The sequence below is a fragment of the Triturus cristatus genome, chromosome 2_1, assembly GCF_964204655.1.
Source record: "Triturus cristatus chromosome 2_1, aTriCri1.1, whole genome shotgun sequence".
Classification (NCBI taxonomy): domain Eukaryota; kingdom Metazoa; phylum Chordata; class Amphibia; order Caudata; family Salamandridae; genus Triturus; species Triturus cristatus.
Genome location: NC_140581.1, coordinates 758671847 through 758692546, shown reverse-complemented (window position 1 = coordinate 758692546; position 20700 = coordinate 758671847). Strand labels below are relative to the sequence as shown.

General features: G+C 48.0%; 1 protein-coding gene across 3 annotated transcripts in view; it reads right to left on the bottom strand.

The window, feature by feature from the left end:
* GRAMD2B (GRAM domain containing 2B) overlaps positions 1 to 9687 on the bottom strand; it is a 482135-nt gene extending 472448 nt beyond the window's left edge. The window contains exon 1 of one of the 3 annotated variants that reach the window (XM_085632688.1): positions 9427 to 9687. In XM_085632688.1, coding sequence (XP_085488814.1) covers positions 9427 to 9545 — 119 coding nt within the window. In that variant the 5' untranslated portion in view covers positions 9546 to 9687. The remainder of the gene's footprint in view (positions 1 to 9426) is intronic. The other 2 variants (XM_085632692.1, XM_085632689.1) reach the window with 2 other exon arrangements.
* Between the last annotated feature and the right edge of the window lie 11013 nt (positions 9688 to 20700).

The following is a 20700-nucleotide window of genomic DNA, read 5'->3' as shown; positions in this document are numbered from 1 at the left end:
AGTCTGTAACTCATGCTCTTGGAGTTACACCAATGATATTTTCAGACATCTAAGCTGAACATACTTGTGCGAAAAAGTTTGCAAGCTGTCTTATTTCAGAAGCACTATTGGGCAACTTTCATCCCTGTAACAATCTCCACCCACTGCGGTCTACAAAGTGTTTATGAAGCAAGCTCTAGAATGAGCCACTATAACACATGGGACTCTCCTACCCATCGGCACTAACTTTTATAGTCCTAATGGTACCCACCGGATTCGCACCCCTTGTGATGCTTTACTCCGTCACCACAAACGAGTGCGCGCATTATCTGGTTTCTAAATGTTCTTTATTCCTCTACCTCATTGAGTACAGTATTGTTCATAATTACACTCTTTGGCATCTCTATCTTCCAATAGAGCTCACCTATGTGTACTTGGAATTACCAATTGCTACTTTCACTGTCAGTGATCCTGGGGTCCTCACCGATGTCAGCGTACAGGCGCTCAGCCTTTACTGATTGCATAGTTATAGATTGTTGTGCTATTCCTGCCTATTTTTCTTGGACACATGCCTTTGATGCGTACTTTATTTTAACACAACAATTATACTGTAATAGAAATATAATTAAAAAGCCAATAAAAACTATAAAAAATAAATAAATGAAGCTAGCTCTAGAATGGAATGAACATTCTTCCAATGTAAACTCTTCCATAACGAAACATTCCAGGCATCAAACAAGGGAGCACCGGGTACAAGGCCTGATTTTGATAAAGTATGGCTGGTTTTTCTGTTACCTAGGTGTATATACCGACGGGGTAATAACCAGTCTACTAGAACAGGTATTCCATCGCTTGCAATACCTAATGCTTTACATCAATGGAATGTTCATTTTCAGTTTGCCAGATATTTATTACAGGCTAGGTGCTCTTGTAAAACAACTAAACCATGCATAATATAAGAACAAGGCAATATTACAAGTATATTCCAATCATTGTTTAGAAGACTGAAGGAAGGCAAGCAGGCCCAACTAACTATATTGGGCACTGAATGTTTGCTGCTGTGCTGGCGGTGTTGTTGCTGGGCGCCGGGTATGCAGCGTGTCCTGCTTGCAGTGCTTTGGCGCTTTATAAACCAGCAATGCAAAACAAATGAATTAAAAAGCATGGCCAGCCAAACTATGCTTGCCACAAAGCCTGTCTCCTGCAGGGTTGTCACAAGCAGCGCTGAGCTTCAGGGCACTATGGTGACGGTGATGAGGAGTCTGCTGTTGCTTGGGTCAAATAGCCATGTACAAATATGATAAAGACTCTTCAAAATTCAAAAGAGTGTATTCCTTCATAATCTGAATATTGCAACACATTTAAGATTATCATATTAAAATATACCATTGCATTGGGTGACATTTGCTATAATTGATGCTAATCATTGACTTAGAAGCATTCATGTTTCTTCACCACTGCCCTGGCAACGATGCTTCTAGTGAACCCAGAGGGAAGACACTAGTCTTTTGTCCCTATGTGTGTCCTAGGATGCTACTTATAGTCTTTTGCATTTGTGCAACACACTCCTGAACCAATGTATTTAAAGCTGCTCTTATGATGATGAAGGAAAAGGAGACAGTGTGAAAAGGAAGGCTAGGAGCACACAATTTGTAAAGTGAAAGTTGAGGTTGATGGAAGGTTTCCTGGTTTCAAGTTGGGTAATTTGGCCACTACATGGTTATATCTTTCTCTCCCCCATTTTAGCTCAAAGCTTCATGCTTTGTGTTTAATTCTGTTTGAAAAATATCCTGAAAATGCATATTTCACAAGGCTTGTTGGTGATAGTGCTTGGGGGGAGTGATGTTTTGAAGCAGAGGTAAAATGGAAACCAAAACACCCATCCTTGATGAGTGCGTTGAGGCTGTTTTCGCTGTGTAGCTAAAAGTTGTTATTCGTTGTCCTCCATTCTTTTTTTTTTTTTTTTGAAACCGTTTATTACATCCATAAAAAGGTTACAAGTATGGGCCTACAACCGCACGGCCGGCCGCTAGAGCATCACAAATATAGGACATACAGACAGTAAAAGTCTCTCAGCGGTGCACAGTAGAAACACAGAAGTAGTCAACGGTGCAGGCCTCACGGCGTCCTGCCACAGAGTACGGTTTCATTTTAAGGACTAACAACCTCAACAAAAAACCACAACCGCAAGGCAACCTGAGATTCAAGGTGACAGCACTTGCTCCATAGTGGGGGATCCAGACTGGCAGGAAAGATCTGAAGAGGGGGATGGGAGGAGATCAAGGACTGGGGGGCCGCGTGCCCGCGGCCGAGCAAGAGGGTCCAGCTAGGGAGACGGAGCAGGCGAGGCAGCCGGCAGCTGCGGCGGCTCACAAATGCCCCCACGGTAGGCGTTCCAGGGGCCCCAGATTTTCACCCACGCCCCAGGCTTACCCCTCACCACATACACCACCTTTTCACGGAACATACACCAATCCATGTGCTCTTTCCAGGCCGACACCGCAGGGGGCCTCTGGGATCCCCACAATTGAGCAATATCACGTTTCGCTATCATGTATCCCAGAGTCACCCACCGCGTCTGCGGAACCGAGTAGTCATTCGGCTCCCATACATTCAACAAGCACCTCCTCGCTTCAGGCAGCAGCGCTACACGCGTGACCACACGCAGGACCTCATGCACACCACGCCAGAATCGCTCCACCTTCGGGCACTCCCACAGTATATGCATAAAAGTCGCCAACGCACCGCAGCCACGCTTACACAGTCCGTCCACGGCAAAACCCATACGTAGAAGCCTCGGCCCCGTCACGTAGACCCGGTGAAGGATCTTGAGCTGGACGAAACGAAGGCGAGCCGGGATGGCCACCTCTTTCGGAGAGGCCACCGCGGACATCCAATCCTCGTCGTCCAGCTCCAGCCCGTCGGCCACCCAAGCCTCGCGTAGATTAGTTAACAGGCACGATCTATCATTAATCAGCTTCTTATATATGAGGGAGATCGTGCTGTCCGGGACATGGCCATCCAGCACTCTGTCCTCCAGGGGGGAAGACTCCGGAATGGATGCAACATCCGGGAAGACGGAGCCCAGCGCATGGCGGACCTGTAGGTACCGAAAGTACTCACTGCCCTGCAGCTGGAACTCCGCCTGCAGCGTCTCAAAAGTTTTGAATCCCCCCCTCGTCCAGAGATCCCCCACTGTGCTGATTCCGATCGTGTCCCACTTCTCGAAGCCCTTCGATGTCCACAGGGAGCCCAGCCTCTCAGAGGCATACAGTGGAGACGCCCGGGTCAAACGGTCCTTCCACCCCATAGCTGCATTAGCCGCGTGCCAAACCCGCACCATGACACGCGTCGGTCCCGTCAGACGGGAGTCGGGCGCGCCAGAGTACAGCGCTCGATTGTAATCGCCACCGGGCAGGAGCATCTTGTCCATCTCGAATGCCGGGTTCAGGGCGGGCCCGTAAAGGCCATGATTAATTGCAGCTAGCTGGGAGGCCCAGTAATACCGTTTAATGTCCGGGAGGGCGACCCCTCCATCGTACCACGGGAGCGTCAGTTTAGCCAGAGCAATACGCGGCCTCCCGTCCCAGAACAGGCGCCGCTGAAGGCCCTCCACCTCACGAAAGTAGCGTGCCGGGACCATGTCCATAGTGTTCTGGAGGGCGTAGAGGAAGCGCGGCAAGGACATCATTTTAAACAAGGCCGCTCGGCCGAGCGGCGAGAGCGGGAGACGCCGCCAGCGCACCACATCCTCCTTCAAACGCTGGAGAGGGGGCAGCAGATTCCGCTCATAGCGGGCCTCCGGGTCAAGAGTGATATATATACCCAAGTACCGGAAACCCTGGGAGGCAATCTGGATCGGGCAGTCCCGCGGCAGGACCGGAGCCTCCCCGGAAAGCACGTAGACACAGGATTTCGCCCAGTTAATGACTAGGCCTGAGTTGCGACCGAAGGAGCGCAAAACATCAACTAGGACGATCAGGGACTTGCGCGGGGAGGCGAGATACAAAAGGATATCGTCCGCGTAGAGGGACACACGGTCCTCGTGCTCGGGGGTCCAGCGGAGACCACGGATGGAAGGGTGCCACCGCAGCCACTCCGCCAGAGGCTCCAGGGCCAGGGCAAACAGAAGAGGCGACAGGGGACAGCCCTGTCGCGTGCCCCGCCCCAGCGCGAACGGGGTCGACACACGCCCGTTCACCACCACCTGCGCCATCGGGCCCGAATATAGTAATTTGACCCAGCTGATGAAACCCGGGCCGAACCCAAACTTCGCGAGCATCGCCCAGAGATATGGCCATTCGAGCGTATCAAACGCCATGGTGGCGTCCAAGGACGCCAAGATGGCTGGCTCCCGCACAAATGGGACACGCGCAAGCACGCCGTGCAAGCGCCGTAGATTAAGCGCCGTGTTGCGGTGTGGGATAAAGCCCGATTGGTCTTGGTGGACCAAATCGCCCACCACGCCAACCAACCGGTTAGCCAACACCTTGGCGAGGATTTTGGGCTCCGCGTTCAAAAGCGAAATCGGCCGATAGGATGTGACCCGTTCACGGGGCTTCCCCTCCTTGTGGATTACCACAATTGTGGCCAGACGCTGGTCCGGCGGGAGGGAGCCCTGCGAGTGGGCCGCGAGGAACATCGCACGCAGGTGGGGCGCCAGCACATCCGGGCGTAGCTTATATAGCTCAATGGGAATGCCATTGGGGCCCATGGCCTTGCCGGATGAAATCGAGCGAATAGCCGAGGCAATTTCGTCCGAGGTGGGAGGGACGTCCAGCGAATCCCTGTCTTCCGCCGTAAGGGAGGGGAGTGCAATATCCCGAAGCAGGGCACGGGAGTCCGCCTCCGAACAGGGGGAAACAGGGGAGTAGACTCCGCGGAAATAATCCGCGAAACAGGAGACAATGGCTTCCGGCTCCGTGGCACACGCACCATCCACACTCTCAATCAAAGGCACCACTCGGCTCGCTCTCTCTCTCTTATCCAACCACGCAATCAATTTACCGGCCTTATCACCCACATCATACAAGCGCCCCTGCTGCTCTCTACCAAGGCCCCTGGCCGCCTCCGTGACAAGGGCCCGGTAGGCCGCCTGCTTTAACTGCAGAACATGTAACTTGGCGTCTGTTACCCCGTTCCCCAGGTCACCCTCCAATTCCGCAATCTCGGCCTCCACCCGGGTCACCTCCTCCCGCTCGCGCCGCCGGGCATTGGCAATAAAGGAGAGGGCCTCCCCTCTAAGAACCACTTTGAAAGCCTCCCATAGGGAGACGGCAGATGGGACCGACCCCACATTCTCCTCAAAATAGCGCTGCAAGGATGTGATCAAGTCGGCACGAATGGTGGGGTCGCGCAGATACCAGGCGTTAATCGGGGCCACCCTGCCATCCCCCCTCGGGAAGACATCGAAATGCAACAACAATGGGGAGTGGTCTGAAATACCCCGTGCCAGATGGCGCACCTCTCCCACCCTCCCCGCATGGGCCGCTGGGACAAGGATGTAATCAAGCCGCGAAAGACTACCATGGGCCCCCGAGTGGAAGGTGTATTGTTGCAATACGGGATGCTTTAGGCGCCAACAATCCACCAGGCCCAGTGTGTCTAAGAGGCCAGGCAGCCACGCCTGTGCCCGGGGGAGGTCCCTAGGGGGATGGCGATCCATAGATCCAGAAACAACCGCATTAAAGTCCCCTCCAACCACCAATAAGCCACTCGGAAGTTCCAGAAGGAGGCGCCCCAGGTCCGCAAATGTAGTGGCCTGTAGCCCAGGCGGGACGTACACCGACACAAAACTGAACACTCTACCCTCCATACGTCCCGCCAGAGCAGTGTAACGGCCCCTCTCATCGTGGTGCACCTCATCGATCTCCAGCGGGAGCGAGTTCCTAACCATAATACCCACCCCCCGCGAGCCCGAGGTGAAGCCAGAGTGGGCCGCCAAACGATATCCCCTCCGATTCATTGCATGAAAGGTGTTACCTATAAGGTGCGTCTCTTGCAGGAAGACAACATCTGGGGAAATACGTTTTAAATACTGCAGGACCACACCACGCTTAATCCTATCCCCCAGGCCGTTAACATTCCATGACAACACAGTCAAGTCCCTACCCCCCATCATACGTCGAAACAATCGGTCGTCCCCCACCGAGCAGTCTAAAGACAACAAAACAGTTACAGGATTGCCTTGCGGTACAAACAAACAACTCACCCCACCAACCACCCGGTCCCAACAAAACTCCCCCCTCCCTGCACCCCTGCATGAGCCCAGACAGCCCCCCCAAAGTGCAGTGTGCCTGTCGCCCCATAGCTAAATACTAACTAGTCCCCCAGAGGAGGAGGGAAGCCCCCAGCAGACCCCACACGACCTCCACGGAAGGGGAACCTACAGAAGCAGTATGTGGTGAAGGAACAATGTCCCGAGCAAGGCAGTACAGTCACCCCTCAATTCTGATCCAGCGGGCCCTCCTCGCCAGCCGCGCTCCCCCCACCCCCCCGGCCCCGATCCCCAGGCAAGGTGTCCAACCAGTCCCCAGCCGCCTCGGGCCGGTCGAAGAAGTGCGTGCGACCATCCACCTCCACCCGCAGCTTAGCCGGGAAGAGCATTGAGTACTTAAGATTTAGGTCCCTTAAACGACGTTTGACGCCAATAAAGCTCTGCCGCTGCTTCTGGACCGCCGGAGTAAAGTCTGGGTAGAAGTTTACGTCCATGTTGTCCAACCTGACCGGGCCCTGTTGCCTGGAGGTCTGGAGGATGGCATCTCGGTCCCGAAAATTAAAGATTCGGGCAATAAGGGGCCGCGGCGGGGCACCGGTCTTAGGGCGGCCCCCGGGGACCCGGTGGGCACGTTCCACCGCAAAAAACTTACTCAGCCCCCGGGGCTGGAGATGGGTCAGGATCAAGTCTTCCACGAAGAGATCCGCCGCCTCCGCCTCACGTCCCTCCGGCACACCAATAATGCGGATATTATTCCTCCGGGCGCGACCCTCGGAATCCTCCAGTCGCCGGTCCATCAGGGCGCTCGCCTGGCCAAGCCGGCGCACCTCCTTCTGGAGGGCCACCACGTCAGTCGTGAGGCTCGTTGTGGTGTGGGTCAGGGAGTCGACTCGGTCGTTCGTTTTTGACAAGTCCGCCCTCACAAGGCCCACATCCACCAGGACCGAGTCCATTTTTTGCGACAAGGTATCAAAACGCTGGTCCACTGAGGCCTTCAGTTCAGCGATGGCGCCCATGACGTCCCGGAGGGTTAGATCCACTGGATGGGCGAGTGTCTCCGTCGGGCCCACCGGGGATGACCGCGTTGTCCCCGGAGACCCCCTTTGGAGCGTGTAGCGGTCCATACTATTGGCCTGGTGCGCCGTGCCACGGCGGGTCGTCTTCACCTTCGCCCGGTCGCCATCTTGTTTGGTGGCCATGCTGGCCCTTTCGCCGTCGTGCCAAGATCTCAAAGCGGGCCGTCACACCAGATCACGGGTGTCAAGGGGGCGACCACAGAACCGCGGGTCGACCCACCGCCGGTGGGCCAGCTGGGCACCTGGACAAGGCCACACCACCGCACCCCGCTCCGCAGCCCGACCTCGCCAGAGAGCAAGGAGGCGCAAAAGCGAAAGTGAAAGTGCGGGGTACGCGAGTCGCCCAGCCCCGCTCGCCGCTGTTATTCACCTTGTCCCCGGATCGCGCCACTACTCCAATCCGGGGGGCCGGCGAGGAGAAGGCCGCAACCTTCAGTCGATGTTCCCACCGTTGTTCGGGGTCCGATTCGAGCCCAAAAAACGGGTAGTGCCTCAGCTCGGGTTCCCCGACACAGTCCCCTTAACAAGGACAGGATATTTCCAGGATTTATTCAGGAGGTCGCGGAGGTCCTCGGGAGCCTCGCACCTACGCGGCCATCTTGGTTGCGCGCTAGGCTCCTCCCCCGTTGTCCTCCATTCTTGAATGTATTCATCACCCGCTCCTCAGGCATCCAACTTTGAATTCATTCATTGAACAATGCAGTCATGTTTCCAATTTTCATTCATTCAATGACTGGGCAAGGTTGCATATTGAAAAATGTGTTGTAAATGCACAATATTTGCAATTTGTTTCAAAGATTTCTTGAGGAGAGAACCCCTGTAAAGTTCCTTTGCACTGGTCAAGCTTGCTCGCTGTGCTCGCTATGTGCAGGATGACGGCTGGTCTGAGAATTGCCATGGCAGCTTTTGGTTCTCAGGCCGACCCAGAAGGCACCTGGAGGTAGTTCCTTAAATACGGTTACTAGATGACTCCGTTTTATCAGGGATTACATGACATTCATTTAACAATTCAATGTATTCTGTAACTTGGAGTCCTGATTACATCCATTGAACCAATTTGACTAAAGTACTAAGTCGCAATGGTTTGTAAAAAAAAAACAAAAAAGATAGGTTACAGTGCCCCCAATGTCACGGAGTCAGTGTATGAATTGCAGGCACCTCAGTTTGGAAACAGGAAGAGGAAACCGCTACTTACTGTTTTCTGAGCTTTGCTTTGTGTAGAGCATGAATTAACCCTTCCAAAACCTCCAGTTAAGTGTATGCGCTTTAAAAAGCGCATCTCCGTGAAAACAGGCCCACAGCTCTGCCCTGCATCCATGCACAGGTTCATGTTAGGGCCTTGGAGTGCCACTAGTGAGGGGACGGCGAAAGCATAACCCGGTGCTTTCAACACCCTATAAAGTTTCAGAATGGAGAATATGGTGGAAATCAAGATGCAACGGTGGTCCTGAAACTGCCCTGCAAGAGGGCAAATAAATCACACACAGAGATTAGCCCAAATACTTGAGGTCATTAGAATGGGAAAGATGACAATGTGCACTCTATATGCTGAGTAAGTAAAAGTATTATCAAATATTGATGGGGCTTCCTAGTGCATGCCATTGATCACATTGAACCCTTGCTGATCGGGTAATCGGAATTAATTGATGTTTTCACTTTAACCTTTCTGAAACGGATATGGTCAGTCACTGAACACAAAACCCTGACCAGTTGAAGTTCTCACTGCAAGTGAACTGCCTCGTCGTGGGGTGCGGTGCAGAGGAGCCCCAACCTGTCAGGGGAGCCCCATTTAGCCCAAGTCCAATGAATATCTGTGAGATATGGTAATCTGGGGGGGCGGAGGGGGGTCCATATATTCTACAGGGGGCCAATCACTTTGTGTTACGCCACTGCCTGTAATCATAAAGCTGACCACCGACGGCTGTAGCCCCCCACCAGTCTCTCCTGAGATGTGCGTGTAGTGACGCATGAGATGCAACTGACTTTGGTTTCGTCTATAAAATTAACAAGCAGACAAAGGACGGTGGTATAAATCTTTACAAGGTAGTTCGATTTTTTCTCTTCCTCGCCCCTCGAATCTTAGCCTTTAGGGGGCTGCTGTCATCGCGTTGTCTGGTATGCAATAATCAATGTAAGGACAATTCGAGGACTTACCTCAGGAAGACGGAGCCGTGGCTGTCCGCGGGGCTGAGCTGGGCATCATCGCTGGGGCTCAGTCCGGCGGCCGGCTGCTCGTCAAGGAACACCGAGTCATCGGAAGACAACCTGCTCATTATTGTTCTCAGTTAGAAGCCAGAATTATTGCTTATTTATGGAAAAGAATGAAACAGAAAAAAAGACCAAACAAGCTCGCTCCGCAAAGGCCTGAATGATAGACCAACTGTTTGCTCTCAAAGGCTGGAATATACTGTTCCCGGAAATATGCTGCTGGCCTGGCTCCAGGTCGGACTATGTTTTTATCAGTCAATGAGTAACATATTATTACGAGTTTGTGACAAAGCGAGGAATTTTTTCGTGGCTGCTTATTATTCTCAACTTTCTGTCACAGCAGAAGTTTCTCGAGGTATGTGTTCGGAATTGATTAAACTAGGTATGATGGATGGTTTTTTCCCGTCAAATCCTTTGCCCGCTGCGCACGTTACCGCTGCGCATTCACACACCGAGGCTGGCCGCGCTTTATCCGCTGTCACCTGAGCGCGAGCGACAGGGAGAGGTGGCAAATGTCAATATTGGATGTGTTATCAAGGCCGGCTGCCTTTTTACAAGTCTGGCGGCAATAGAAGGCAGTACTTAAACGCCAAGCTTCTTTTGTGTTTAACATGCTTTACTAGGAGGCATAGATGCATAAAACTGTGGCAGGGCTACTTGCAAGAAATGTACATCACCTGTGCTGTCGCTTAGACATTAAAAGTCACAGTAAATATGCAGTCCGTTTTTATTAGAATGCAGCACATTAACTAACATACATTCGGGCAATACGATGAATTACTGTAATTGTCCAGCCAGTACACTTAATCCACTTAAACAAGAGCCGTGGGACGGGGAAGGGCAGAGAGAACAAAGGTGCAAGGAGAATGTAGAGGCCTACAACCTTCACATTTAACTATATAGGACACATACGTCACTGTATCTGACGCAAGGCCAGAGTGCTCCAGTAAAGTATTTATTATAGCTCCTATGGAGAAAGATATTTCACAAATGTAAAATCTGGACACTCAGAACTCGGCTGCGGACATACACATTGCTGCCACACATGACGTCCTGCATTACTCTCTATAGCTTTTGAAATTTACAGTATCCTGTCTGGGTTTAAATCTTTTGTAGAGTTCATAGTATTTCACTGTGTCACGTGCCTGATCTTATCTCAGTGTTGCTGCTATAAAGACATTCCTGAGATTGCAGCTACCTTTCCGTTGAAGGCCACGCTAGAGTACAAATCCTGAGGAAGGGCTAAACATTTTAGTGATCTTAGTAATAGTGGGCGATACCTAGTGCTTAATTTGAGCCAGTGGATGCAGGTGGCTCCCACCGGCACTCTGTTTTTAGGGACCGGCACATATTTTTCCTCATCAGAATTTTTTCCAGAGCAAAAGTGAGAAAAACACAAAAGGGGGAAAGAAGGAAGAAGAGAAAGATTATGCGAAAGGGAGAAAGTAGGAACCTGTTTTGAGAGTGGGATAAATGGGTAGGGTACCTCTTGCAGTGGATTAAAAATACCTTGATGTGGTATTGGGCACCCTTGCCCTTCAGTAGCACTGTCTGCGGGCCTCTGAATATAAATGTAAGCCCTGGCACTTATTCTTTTACAAATTAAGCACTGCCTTACCTTCCCTCATGAGAAAGCCACTGTGACCAGCACCACCGACTATCTGCAAGGGTGGACTGGGAGCCAAATGCAGCCCTGTAAAATTTTTTCAAAAAAGCCCTGCTCCCTTCCCCCTCTGCCTGCCCCTCTTTCCATCCATCCATCCTTTGTCCCATTCTCTCCTCTCTCTCTCCTCTCTCTCTCTTCTCCCTCTCTGTCCTCTCGTGGGTCTCAGTACAGCTGCAGCCGGGGCACAATCAGATTGGGAAGGAAAATAAACAAGGCAAAAAGCCTTCTCCGTACGTACCAAAGGCCTGGAATCGTATCAAGACTGACCAAGCGCTTGTCCATTTTTAGGCGATATCTGAAGATACCCCTTATTAAAGAATTCTGTATCATGCTGTAGTAACTGTCCACGTTTGCTCTCAAAACCCAGCTATCTCCCCATCACTTGTTGACAGTATGTTTGCCTTGGCCCGGTATGGTGCTCTGCTGCCTTTCAGGGGGGTCCAGGCTAAACAATACAGTCATATGTACATATACAACAGAGCGTACAATACCATTTATGGTGAACCCGACTGTTCTCACAGCTCAAACAGATATTGGTATTTTCTACATGTGCATTTTGAGGCTGATAGAAAGTCAGTTTACTTGCATGCATGATAAATAAAGGTAATGTTATACATTAGCAGCTTGGTACATTGATACCGAGTTTCTCATTCCACAATAATGCTGTCTTTGTTCAAGCGCTCGATGACCATAACACTTAACAGCTTCATAGAGGTCTGAAGCTTTAACAGGTTTCATTAATTTTGATACATTTTGAAAGAGGTTGACACTGGAGGTTGATATTCAATCCTATCATTTCAAGAGAAAAATAAACTACACACCCCAAAAAAATTCCAGACCAAACAATAAACCTTTAATTGTGGTTCAGAAACCAGTGAGAAAATGTAGAGGTAAGAGCTTTCCTACTTTATGTAGCCATGATGTGGGATGAAATACATTGGAAGGGTATAGGAACTCTGAAAAAGATTTAGAAACACACCTGTCCTCTCTGCAGACCAATAACTATCATTCCAAAAGTGATCTAGTGCCTAAGCTGCAATTGATGAGTTATATAAAAATACAACTTTGCATTTCATCAAGATGTTCTTCCTTAGGGTGGACTGGTATCACATTATTGGCGTCCATATTTAGTCCACATAAAAAAAGCACCAATATTCACAGGTTGTTCAAGAGACAACGCGTCCATCAATCGGTTGAAGTGGTTGCACAATTGCATTAAATACTTAGAACTATACTTCTCAAGAACCTGGTTGCTACAATATTAAATTGGACTACATAACAGCAAATTCGTTTAATCTAAGTTCATCTAAGTTAAATTGCTAATTTGAGACTTTTGAGGACTTCTCTGACAAGTCACTCTTTGGTGTCTGTTACTAAATATTTACCCCATCCAAATTGGCTCCTCCCATGTTATTTTCAGGGGAAAAACCTCACGGCTATGCCATGGAGACCAGCTTTAGATAAAAACATTTTTATTATTTTATTTTCTTGATTGGCATTTGTAATAAAGTAACAAACATTATGAACAAAAAACAACAAAAAACACCAGTTGCTTACAGTCTATCATTGGCCACCCATTTGCATACTATGATACACATATGAAAAATCAAATGCATAGTTCCACTTGTATGTAGTAGAACATGCTTATGATATACAATAAATCACTATACAGCAGAGGTCATAAAGGTTACAAAATAGGTTCCATTGAACCCAGGAAAACCAGTCAGAGCAGGACCCACTGATCCTACTTATATGAAAGCGTACCTAGTGTATGGAACACCTCCCACTACAATGCTCCAACATCCCCGGGGCCGCCAATCACTCACATACGAGTCTCCAGGAGGCCCTGGAGATCCCTCCCCCTCACACTGCCGAGTGCGCGCCCACTCCAAGAAAGGCTCCCAAATGTCCCTAGGCCTTGAAGCCGTCGGCATCAGCTCCCAGAAAGTGGTTAATTGCGTGTGTCTAAATGTGATATCCTGGATCCACTCTTTCATGGAAGGAGCTCCCCTCCTACCCCAGTGCATGGCTACTCGGCACTTAGCAAAAAGTATGAGCATAGCGTGTAATTTGATGAATGCAACTGGCGTGTCTCTAACACAACCTAATAACCCCAATAGGGGGTTAGGGTCAGCTATCGTGCCGATAATGTCATGGATTGTGGTGAATATGGCAGACCAGAACAATTACAACTGTGGACAACTCCACGCCATATATAGAAACATAGCTTGGGCCATGCCACACCTCCAGCAGCTATCATCCTCTTTGATCCCCATGCAGTGTATTTGAGAGGGAGTCCTATAGAATCTGTAGAGATACTTAAAATGAATCAAACGCAGCTTGTAGTTGGGGGATAGAGCCGTGAGTTGGGTACAACTATTCATCCATTGGTCTTCCGTAAGAGGGGTCTGTAATTCCTCATTCCACACCTGTAGTGCCTTAGGTTTCAACAATGGGGCCGAGTTTTGCATATTACTGTAAATACGTGTAATAAGTCTGCGAGGAGAGTCTGACTTGAGCACATTTTCTAGTGCTAGTAGTGTAGGTGGAGGGCTTGGGAATGTGTTGCGCAAGGACCTGCATGTAGCCCTGAGTTTATAATATAATAATAGTTCAGAGAAGGGCACTGCCTCTCCTCTATGGATTTGGAGGGGGCCTAAATAGTTCCTCAGGGTATAAGTCTACAAACGTAGCCAAACCCATCTTCTGTGCCAGTGTTCTGCTTGCACCCTCCCCAATTGTGGGTAACATGGGATTTTGTGCCAAAGGTATTGATGGGGCATATAAGATTTTCAGTTTAGCTCTATCCCATAGTTTATCCCACGCACATTGCAGGGTTTCAACCATATCTATACCATCTTGAGGCCGTTTATAGACCTGATATAATGCTACCTGGAGAGGGACCTGCGCCGCAACATCCATCTCCACAGCTGTGTGTGGCTGAAAAGGGGTTGGGTGTACCCAATAATGCAAGAGCTGAGCATGTGCACTCAGTGCATACAATTTTATGTTCGGGGCTCCCAGCCCACCCTGGTGTAAGGGAAGGGTCAAAATTTCCCTCGAAATCCATGCCTGTCGGCCCGCCCAGCCCAGCCCATGGAGATAAGCAGAGATTGAAGAGATTTTAAAAATGCTTGTGTTAGGGGAATTGAATATTTATGAATAAGTACAACAACTTTGGCAACACCACCATTTTGGCTATTGCGATTCTCCCGGCTAATGACAGTGGGAGCCCAGCCCAAGCAGTGACCCTTTCTTCCAGCCATGATACTGTACGCCCGTAATTCATGTCCCAGATATCCTGCATATTTCTACTGAGCAACATACCAAGGTATTTCACCGGCCCATCTGCCGAATTTGAGTGGGAAATCAGTGTAAGATGGGGCAGTAGCATCAGTAAGGGGGAATATAGTAGATTTAGCTCCGTTTATAGAGACCCCAGATAGGCCTCCAAATTTAATGAATTCACAGAGGATTAGAGCCATGTTCGTCACTGGGTCCTTTATGTATAATGTAACGTCATCTGCGCATAATGAAATTAGGAGGCCCCTCGAGCTAAAACCTATCCCCCTAGCAGTATGATGTTGCCTAATGCGTGCTGCCAATGGCTTCATTGCAATTGCAAAGAGCAAGGGGGGACAGAGGGGACCCCTGCCTGGTACCACACGATATAACAAACATATCCAACAGCATGCCATTCCACGGATCCTTGCAGAAGGCCTTGTGTATAATAAACGCACCAGGCTAAGAAATAGGGGGCTGGACCTCATCCCCTCAAGAACTGCAAATAAATATGACCACTCCAGCGTATCAACCGCTTTAGTAGCGTCAAGAAGAACTGCTATTGCTTGCGAATCAGGGTGTAAGTAATGAACTACGGTAAAAAAGGTCCTAAGGTTGTGGGACGCTGAGCGCCCAGGGATAAAACCCGACTGATCCGGGCGAGCAAGCAATGGGAGCGGAGGCTGCAGCCGATTAGCGACTAATTTAGCCAATATATTCACATCAACGTTTATTAGCAAAAGTGGCCTGTAAGAGTTGAGTTCATCCTCCGGCTTCCCCGGCTTCAGCAGGGTGATAATAATTAGCTTTAGATAAATTGAACGTTTCAGCACTGATGTGGTGAAGGGGGCTATTTTAACTTAATCCTATTCTGGTGCTCTGGCTCTATCTTTTCCCCAACTGATTGGTTCATTCCTCAATCAGAAGAAAACCAAATTGAGGGATGAGGATGAAAATCACCATTGTGTAGAAAGTTACCTGTATGAGGTTTTTTTTGCTAAAACTTCCTACCAAACGTCCACATTATTTCTGTTGCTGATGGGTACTTTGCTATATTATATAACATATTGGTTTGACTATAGCAGAAAAAGCGAAGACATGGGCAGAAAAGATGAACTCAGCCTGTATAACCAGTAACAATGTTGAAACATGAAAGATGTAAATCATCTTTCAATAGTGGACTTGGAGGCGGCCATAAGGAATGGACACCCATTCTGAAGAAGGTAAGTTACAGATCATGTCCATGGAGTCCAGATACTGAGTCTGGCATTGATATTATGGAGGACCACCTCAGCAGGGAAAGCATGCTAACAGGAAAGGGAGGAGAGAGACACATTTCTTTGCTGAGAAGAAAGTAAATGAACACCTTTGGAATAAATGCGAGATGTATGCAAAGAACGTCCTTGTGCTGACGGAAAATGTTGCGTGGTTCAGAAGCACCAAAGAACTGAAGCTCACTAATGTGCCCTGTGGAAGTACTGGAAACCAGTAAAGCTGCCGTACAGCCAAGAAGTCTGAGTCTGCCCGAGGCATTTGCCTTTAGCAGCTTACAAATAAGCCTTGTAAAACCATATCCAGGTCCTTTACAGCCATAGATTTTCTGCTTGTGGGATAGAGAGGAAAAAGGCCAATGAGATGACATTTTCACATACTCATCAGAGGTACAGCAGGATTTCCCATGTCAGTATGGTTGCTGCCAATTCCTGTCAGATAAATCTTAAATGTATTGATGTTTAGCCAGGTTTGATGTAAAAGCTCTGAGACGAACACGACATTACTCACCGGGTAAGTGAGAGGTTCGATTTTTCCCCCAAAAAATTCAGAAACAAAATCTTACCCATTTTCTCGGGTAGTGGGATCCTATAAAAAGATTTCCTCCTGGGTACCTTTGCACCTGAAATTCTTGGAGAGAGATCTAGGTGGGTGTAAATCAGATCCTTAGTAGCTAAACCCTTAAACGAAGGAAAAAAGAGATAAAGTATCTTAACCCCGTCAATAGGTGATTCTGAGTTAGCAGTAGGATGGCTGTGTTTTGGTGCGAATGGAGGTAGTTCTGAGAACCAATGGTGGTGGGGCCAGGCCCTCTTTAAAAAAAAACAAAAAATCAGGTGTTTCCTGGTGCACATTCAGGCAGAATGGCTGCACAGTCTGGCTCTTGGCTATGGACTTCCTGCATCCTCCAGTTTATGGGGCTTGTGCCCCATTAGAGGAAGGTGCAGTCGGAGAAGTGCAGATGCTTCCCGTAGTGCGTGGCACACGCCTTTCCTTGCCCCCCAAGGCCTCCTCCCTCACCGAGCAGAGATGCAACACAATGAATTGCTGGGAGGCAATCAGAGCTGTGGTCTCTGTATTCATGGAGCCATGCTATGCAGCACAGATTGATTCGGATTTGGATGCTGTAATTCATCAACGGCAACAGAAAACGCTGGGGGTTTGATGCAACCAACTTGCAACACAGACGATGAGGTGCTAGGCACCCTGAGCAGTTACTGCTGCATCGCCTCACTAAGGAGACGGCCCCCTTGCTGCTCGCTCGACCACGACTGTGAGATTGTTTCTGGCTAGAAGTAAGCTGGCCACTGATTCGGGAGGGAAGAATCCATGAAAGCAGACATTTTAGATACCGTATATCATAAATATCACAGGAACAAAGGAGCTTAAGGCTGTTAAAGGCTGCTAAACCGAGATGAACTATGCTTGCAAAACTGCTTAAAGGGGGATCTAAAACTAGCAAGGCAACCTTGATTGAGAAGCGAGCTCGGTTTTTCAGGCTTCTATTCAGGAGACATTGGTGTGAAGCACTTAAGTAATTCTAAGAGAAATATACGGAAAAGGTACAAGAGTTGATGCCCGAAAGGAGGCCAGATTCAGAAGCGGGTGTTTTCCCAGCTCTCTCAGTCATCAACATTGAGGGATCAAGGGGAAACTGGCATGCAACTACAGACCGAAGCTCTGGAAGAAGTCAGTATTAGCAAACTAAATGGAGCAGCACGGGAAGTAGCAGTGAAGGCAAGAGGGAGAGAGCCCCTGGGAGACCCTGAAAGTAAAAAAAGCACAAGGGGGCTCTCTTTCACCTCTTAGCTCTGACAGGAACGTCATGGAGCAAGAAGAGATGCAAGGGACACTGGATGCCCTGGTAAAAGGTAACACTGCAGAGTTTTTTCCTTTCTTTAAAAGCAGATCAAACATCACTAATAATGTGGAAGATCTTAGATCCAAATTAACTCTTCTCGTAAAATCAGGGTCAGATCAGATGCCCCTCAGGAGGAGCAGAACTGACGAATAGAGGCTCAGGCACTGGTAAAAATTTGAAGGTGGTAACTGTATTAGACAAACCGTGAAATAAGGAAAATAAGCAAAGGACAACGCTAGGTGAAAGTTTAGCAGGGAGTGTGAGTGAAATCCCAGCCACCCTGTATGTGATTTTCCATGCGATTTTTTAGAAATGAAACAGATTATCAGCAAGAAATTGCAAAACAGACAGCAGACCAGTTATTCAGCATGGAGTGAAAGATTTCCTTGCCACTTGACAGAATGGAGGGGATAGAGGCATGAATATTTGGATGTGAAGATGAGCTCTCGCAGACTCCTGGGCTGCGGAGAATATTGAAAAGCAATTGAGGCTCCTACAGAGTAAGATAGAACACCACCCCAGAAGATCCAACTTAAGAGTTACAGTGATTCCTGAGCATAAAGAAGATGCCGTGGGATCCATTGCCTATGCAAAAGGGTTGATTAAAAAAATATGTCAATCAATTAATTAATTCTTTATTCGGATACAAAAATATCCATAAAAGTACAAGATAAAACCAGCACAATACATACATAATTATTGATTAAAAATCAATAAGTTCAGTAGACATGTTAGTTATTATATGTACACGGAACTATATACATAGTACAAGAATAAATTCAGCAAAACAGACATTAGCCTGCAATTAATTGTTAGTTCAGAGGTAATATAAAATATATATGTGTTGTGATCTGTGTTTAGAACTAACTTTGGAATGCTCTCCATGTAATAGAATGCTGTGATGTACTTGATGATGTTCAGGCATTCCAGTTGGAGATAGAGCAACGGAGTAACGTTGGTGCTGTACTGTGTTACTGGCTGTATGTCAAATAAATCCTTGACATCAACTTTCCTGAAGAACTGACTCTTCATTACACTGGCGACGAGTGGTTAATGCCTGATTGGAGACAGGTAACGAGCTGAAGCACCAATTCCCCTGCCTTGGACTTTGGACTTTGGAATACAAATCGTATTTAATTTCTCCGACTATTTTTGGGATCGAACGAAGCAAGGCGACATCTTCAACTGCTATGGTGAGACTTTTGTGAAACTTTACATTACCTTAACTTTAAAGAAGATTCTTACCGTTGAGGTCTGGCAGTTAGTCTTCGTGAGCCTTGTATTGCTTCACGAGCCTTCCGCGAGCCTCTCCTGCAGTGAAACGCACCCGGAACTTGTGTGGAACGCACGTTTCACGTTGCGTTACGCTCCTCGTCATCGTGGCCATTTTGTTTAGGATCTCCATGGCAACGCTTTAACAAAGCGAGTGAAACGCGAAGGAAACACGGACAAGTTTTTTTTTCTTCTAATGAACTTTATTTTACTGCACAAACAAGGGAAAACTGGTTTAATCTCTATTTTAAAGCTGACTGAGTGGAAGGAAAGTTAAATTACAACATTATTTTTGGGCTGAAAATACAAGAATTGTTTGATGTTAAGTATAACATTACATGGCATGTTAAATATTACAAAATATATTAAATGAATTCCCTGTGAAAGTTTTGTCAACTGGGCGAGATGGCGTTGGCCTCATCTTCCAGCATGTCACAACCGCCACCATTTCTTTCTGAAGAAGGTGATCCTATCCTACCCTGGAAAAGATGGAAGAATCTTTTCGATTCGTACATTGTGGCCATTGGAGGGGAAAAAATTTCTGCGGTTAGGAAGCAAGCAATTCTTCTTCACAATTTGGGCGTAGAAGGAAGGAATACATATGACAGTATGGATTTACTTCCCATTGGCGAAGGTGATGGTTCCCCCAATGATGTGTACGAAATGTCTCTGGTTATGCTTGAGAAATACTTTGGCCCTCGCATCAATGTTGTCTTGGAAAGACATAAGTTTTTTACCAGAATCCAAGGTCCGGTGGAACGTGTTGGCAGTTATGTCGCAGCATTGAAAACTCTTGCTCGCACGTGTGAATTTGGTGACCTTTCGGACTCATTAGTAAGAGACCATTTGGTGAGGTGCACTAACAGTGTTCGTGTTCAAGAAAAGCTTCTATCTAAAAACCCTTCTTTAACTGAAGCTGTTGCTATTGTGGAGGGAATGGAGAACACTTCCAAATGGGTGAAGGAAATTAGGAAAAACAAGGAAGAAAAAATTCCAAAGCCCAGTGATGTACATGCTATTGAGGAAGAGGAAAGCCAGGAGGGTTGCAATACATTAGCGAAGATTTCTTCTTCTTCCACTAGCAAAACACCTGTGGGAAAGGACGCACGTGCACGTACTCCTTTTAAGGGTGTTCATAACAAGGGAGAACGTGACAATCACTCTGTTGAGGGGGGTAATGATCCTAGTGATAAACCCATTCCCTCTAACACTAAACCCAAGTGTATGAGATGTGGAAGTTTTTCACATTTTTCTAACTACCCACATTGTTTTGCAAGAGAGGCTGTGTGCAATAAGTGTGGTGTTAAAGGACATTACGCTAGGGTGTGTAAGGGGTTTGATAAAAACCGCAATGTGCAGAAAAATCCTGAAGTCATACGCACTGTTCTCTTGAATGTGAAGGCTGATGGTGGGGAGGTGGATGCTGACAGGGTGATTATGCCAGAATGTAAAATCATGGTGGATGAATATGATTTTACTGTACTAGCGGATTCTGGTTCGCCTTTTACCATGATTGGTAATAAGCAATGGGATGAATGTGTGGGTCTTGAAAATATGGCCTTGTTACCACCTGACATCAACCCTGTTAGTTATGGTGGTGCCAAAATTGATGTCCTCGGGTATGTCCAAGCTCGCATCGGATTTAAGGATAGGCATACTATTGGGAAAGTCTATGTGGCTGTAAGAGGGGACAATTTGCTTGGATGGAGGCATCAGCGGGATCTGGGCATAATGCTTAACCCTTGTGCAAAGGATCCCAGGGATCAAGTCATGTTGGTAAACTCTCTGAGTGTGAGTGATGATTGTTATGACAAATACCCAGAAGTTTTCTCAGATGCTTTAGGTTGTCTCAAAGGATTTGAACATC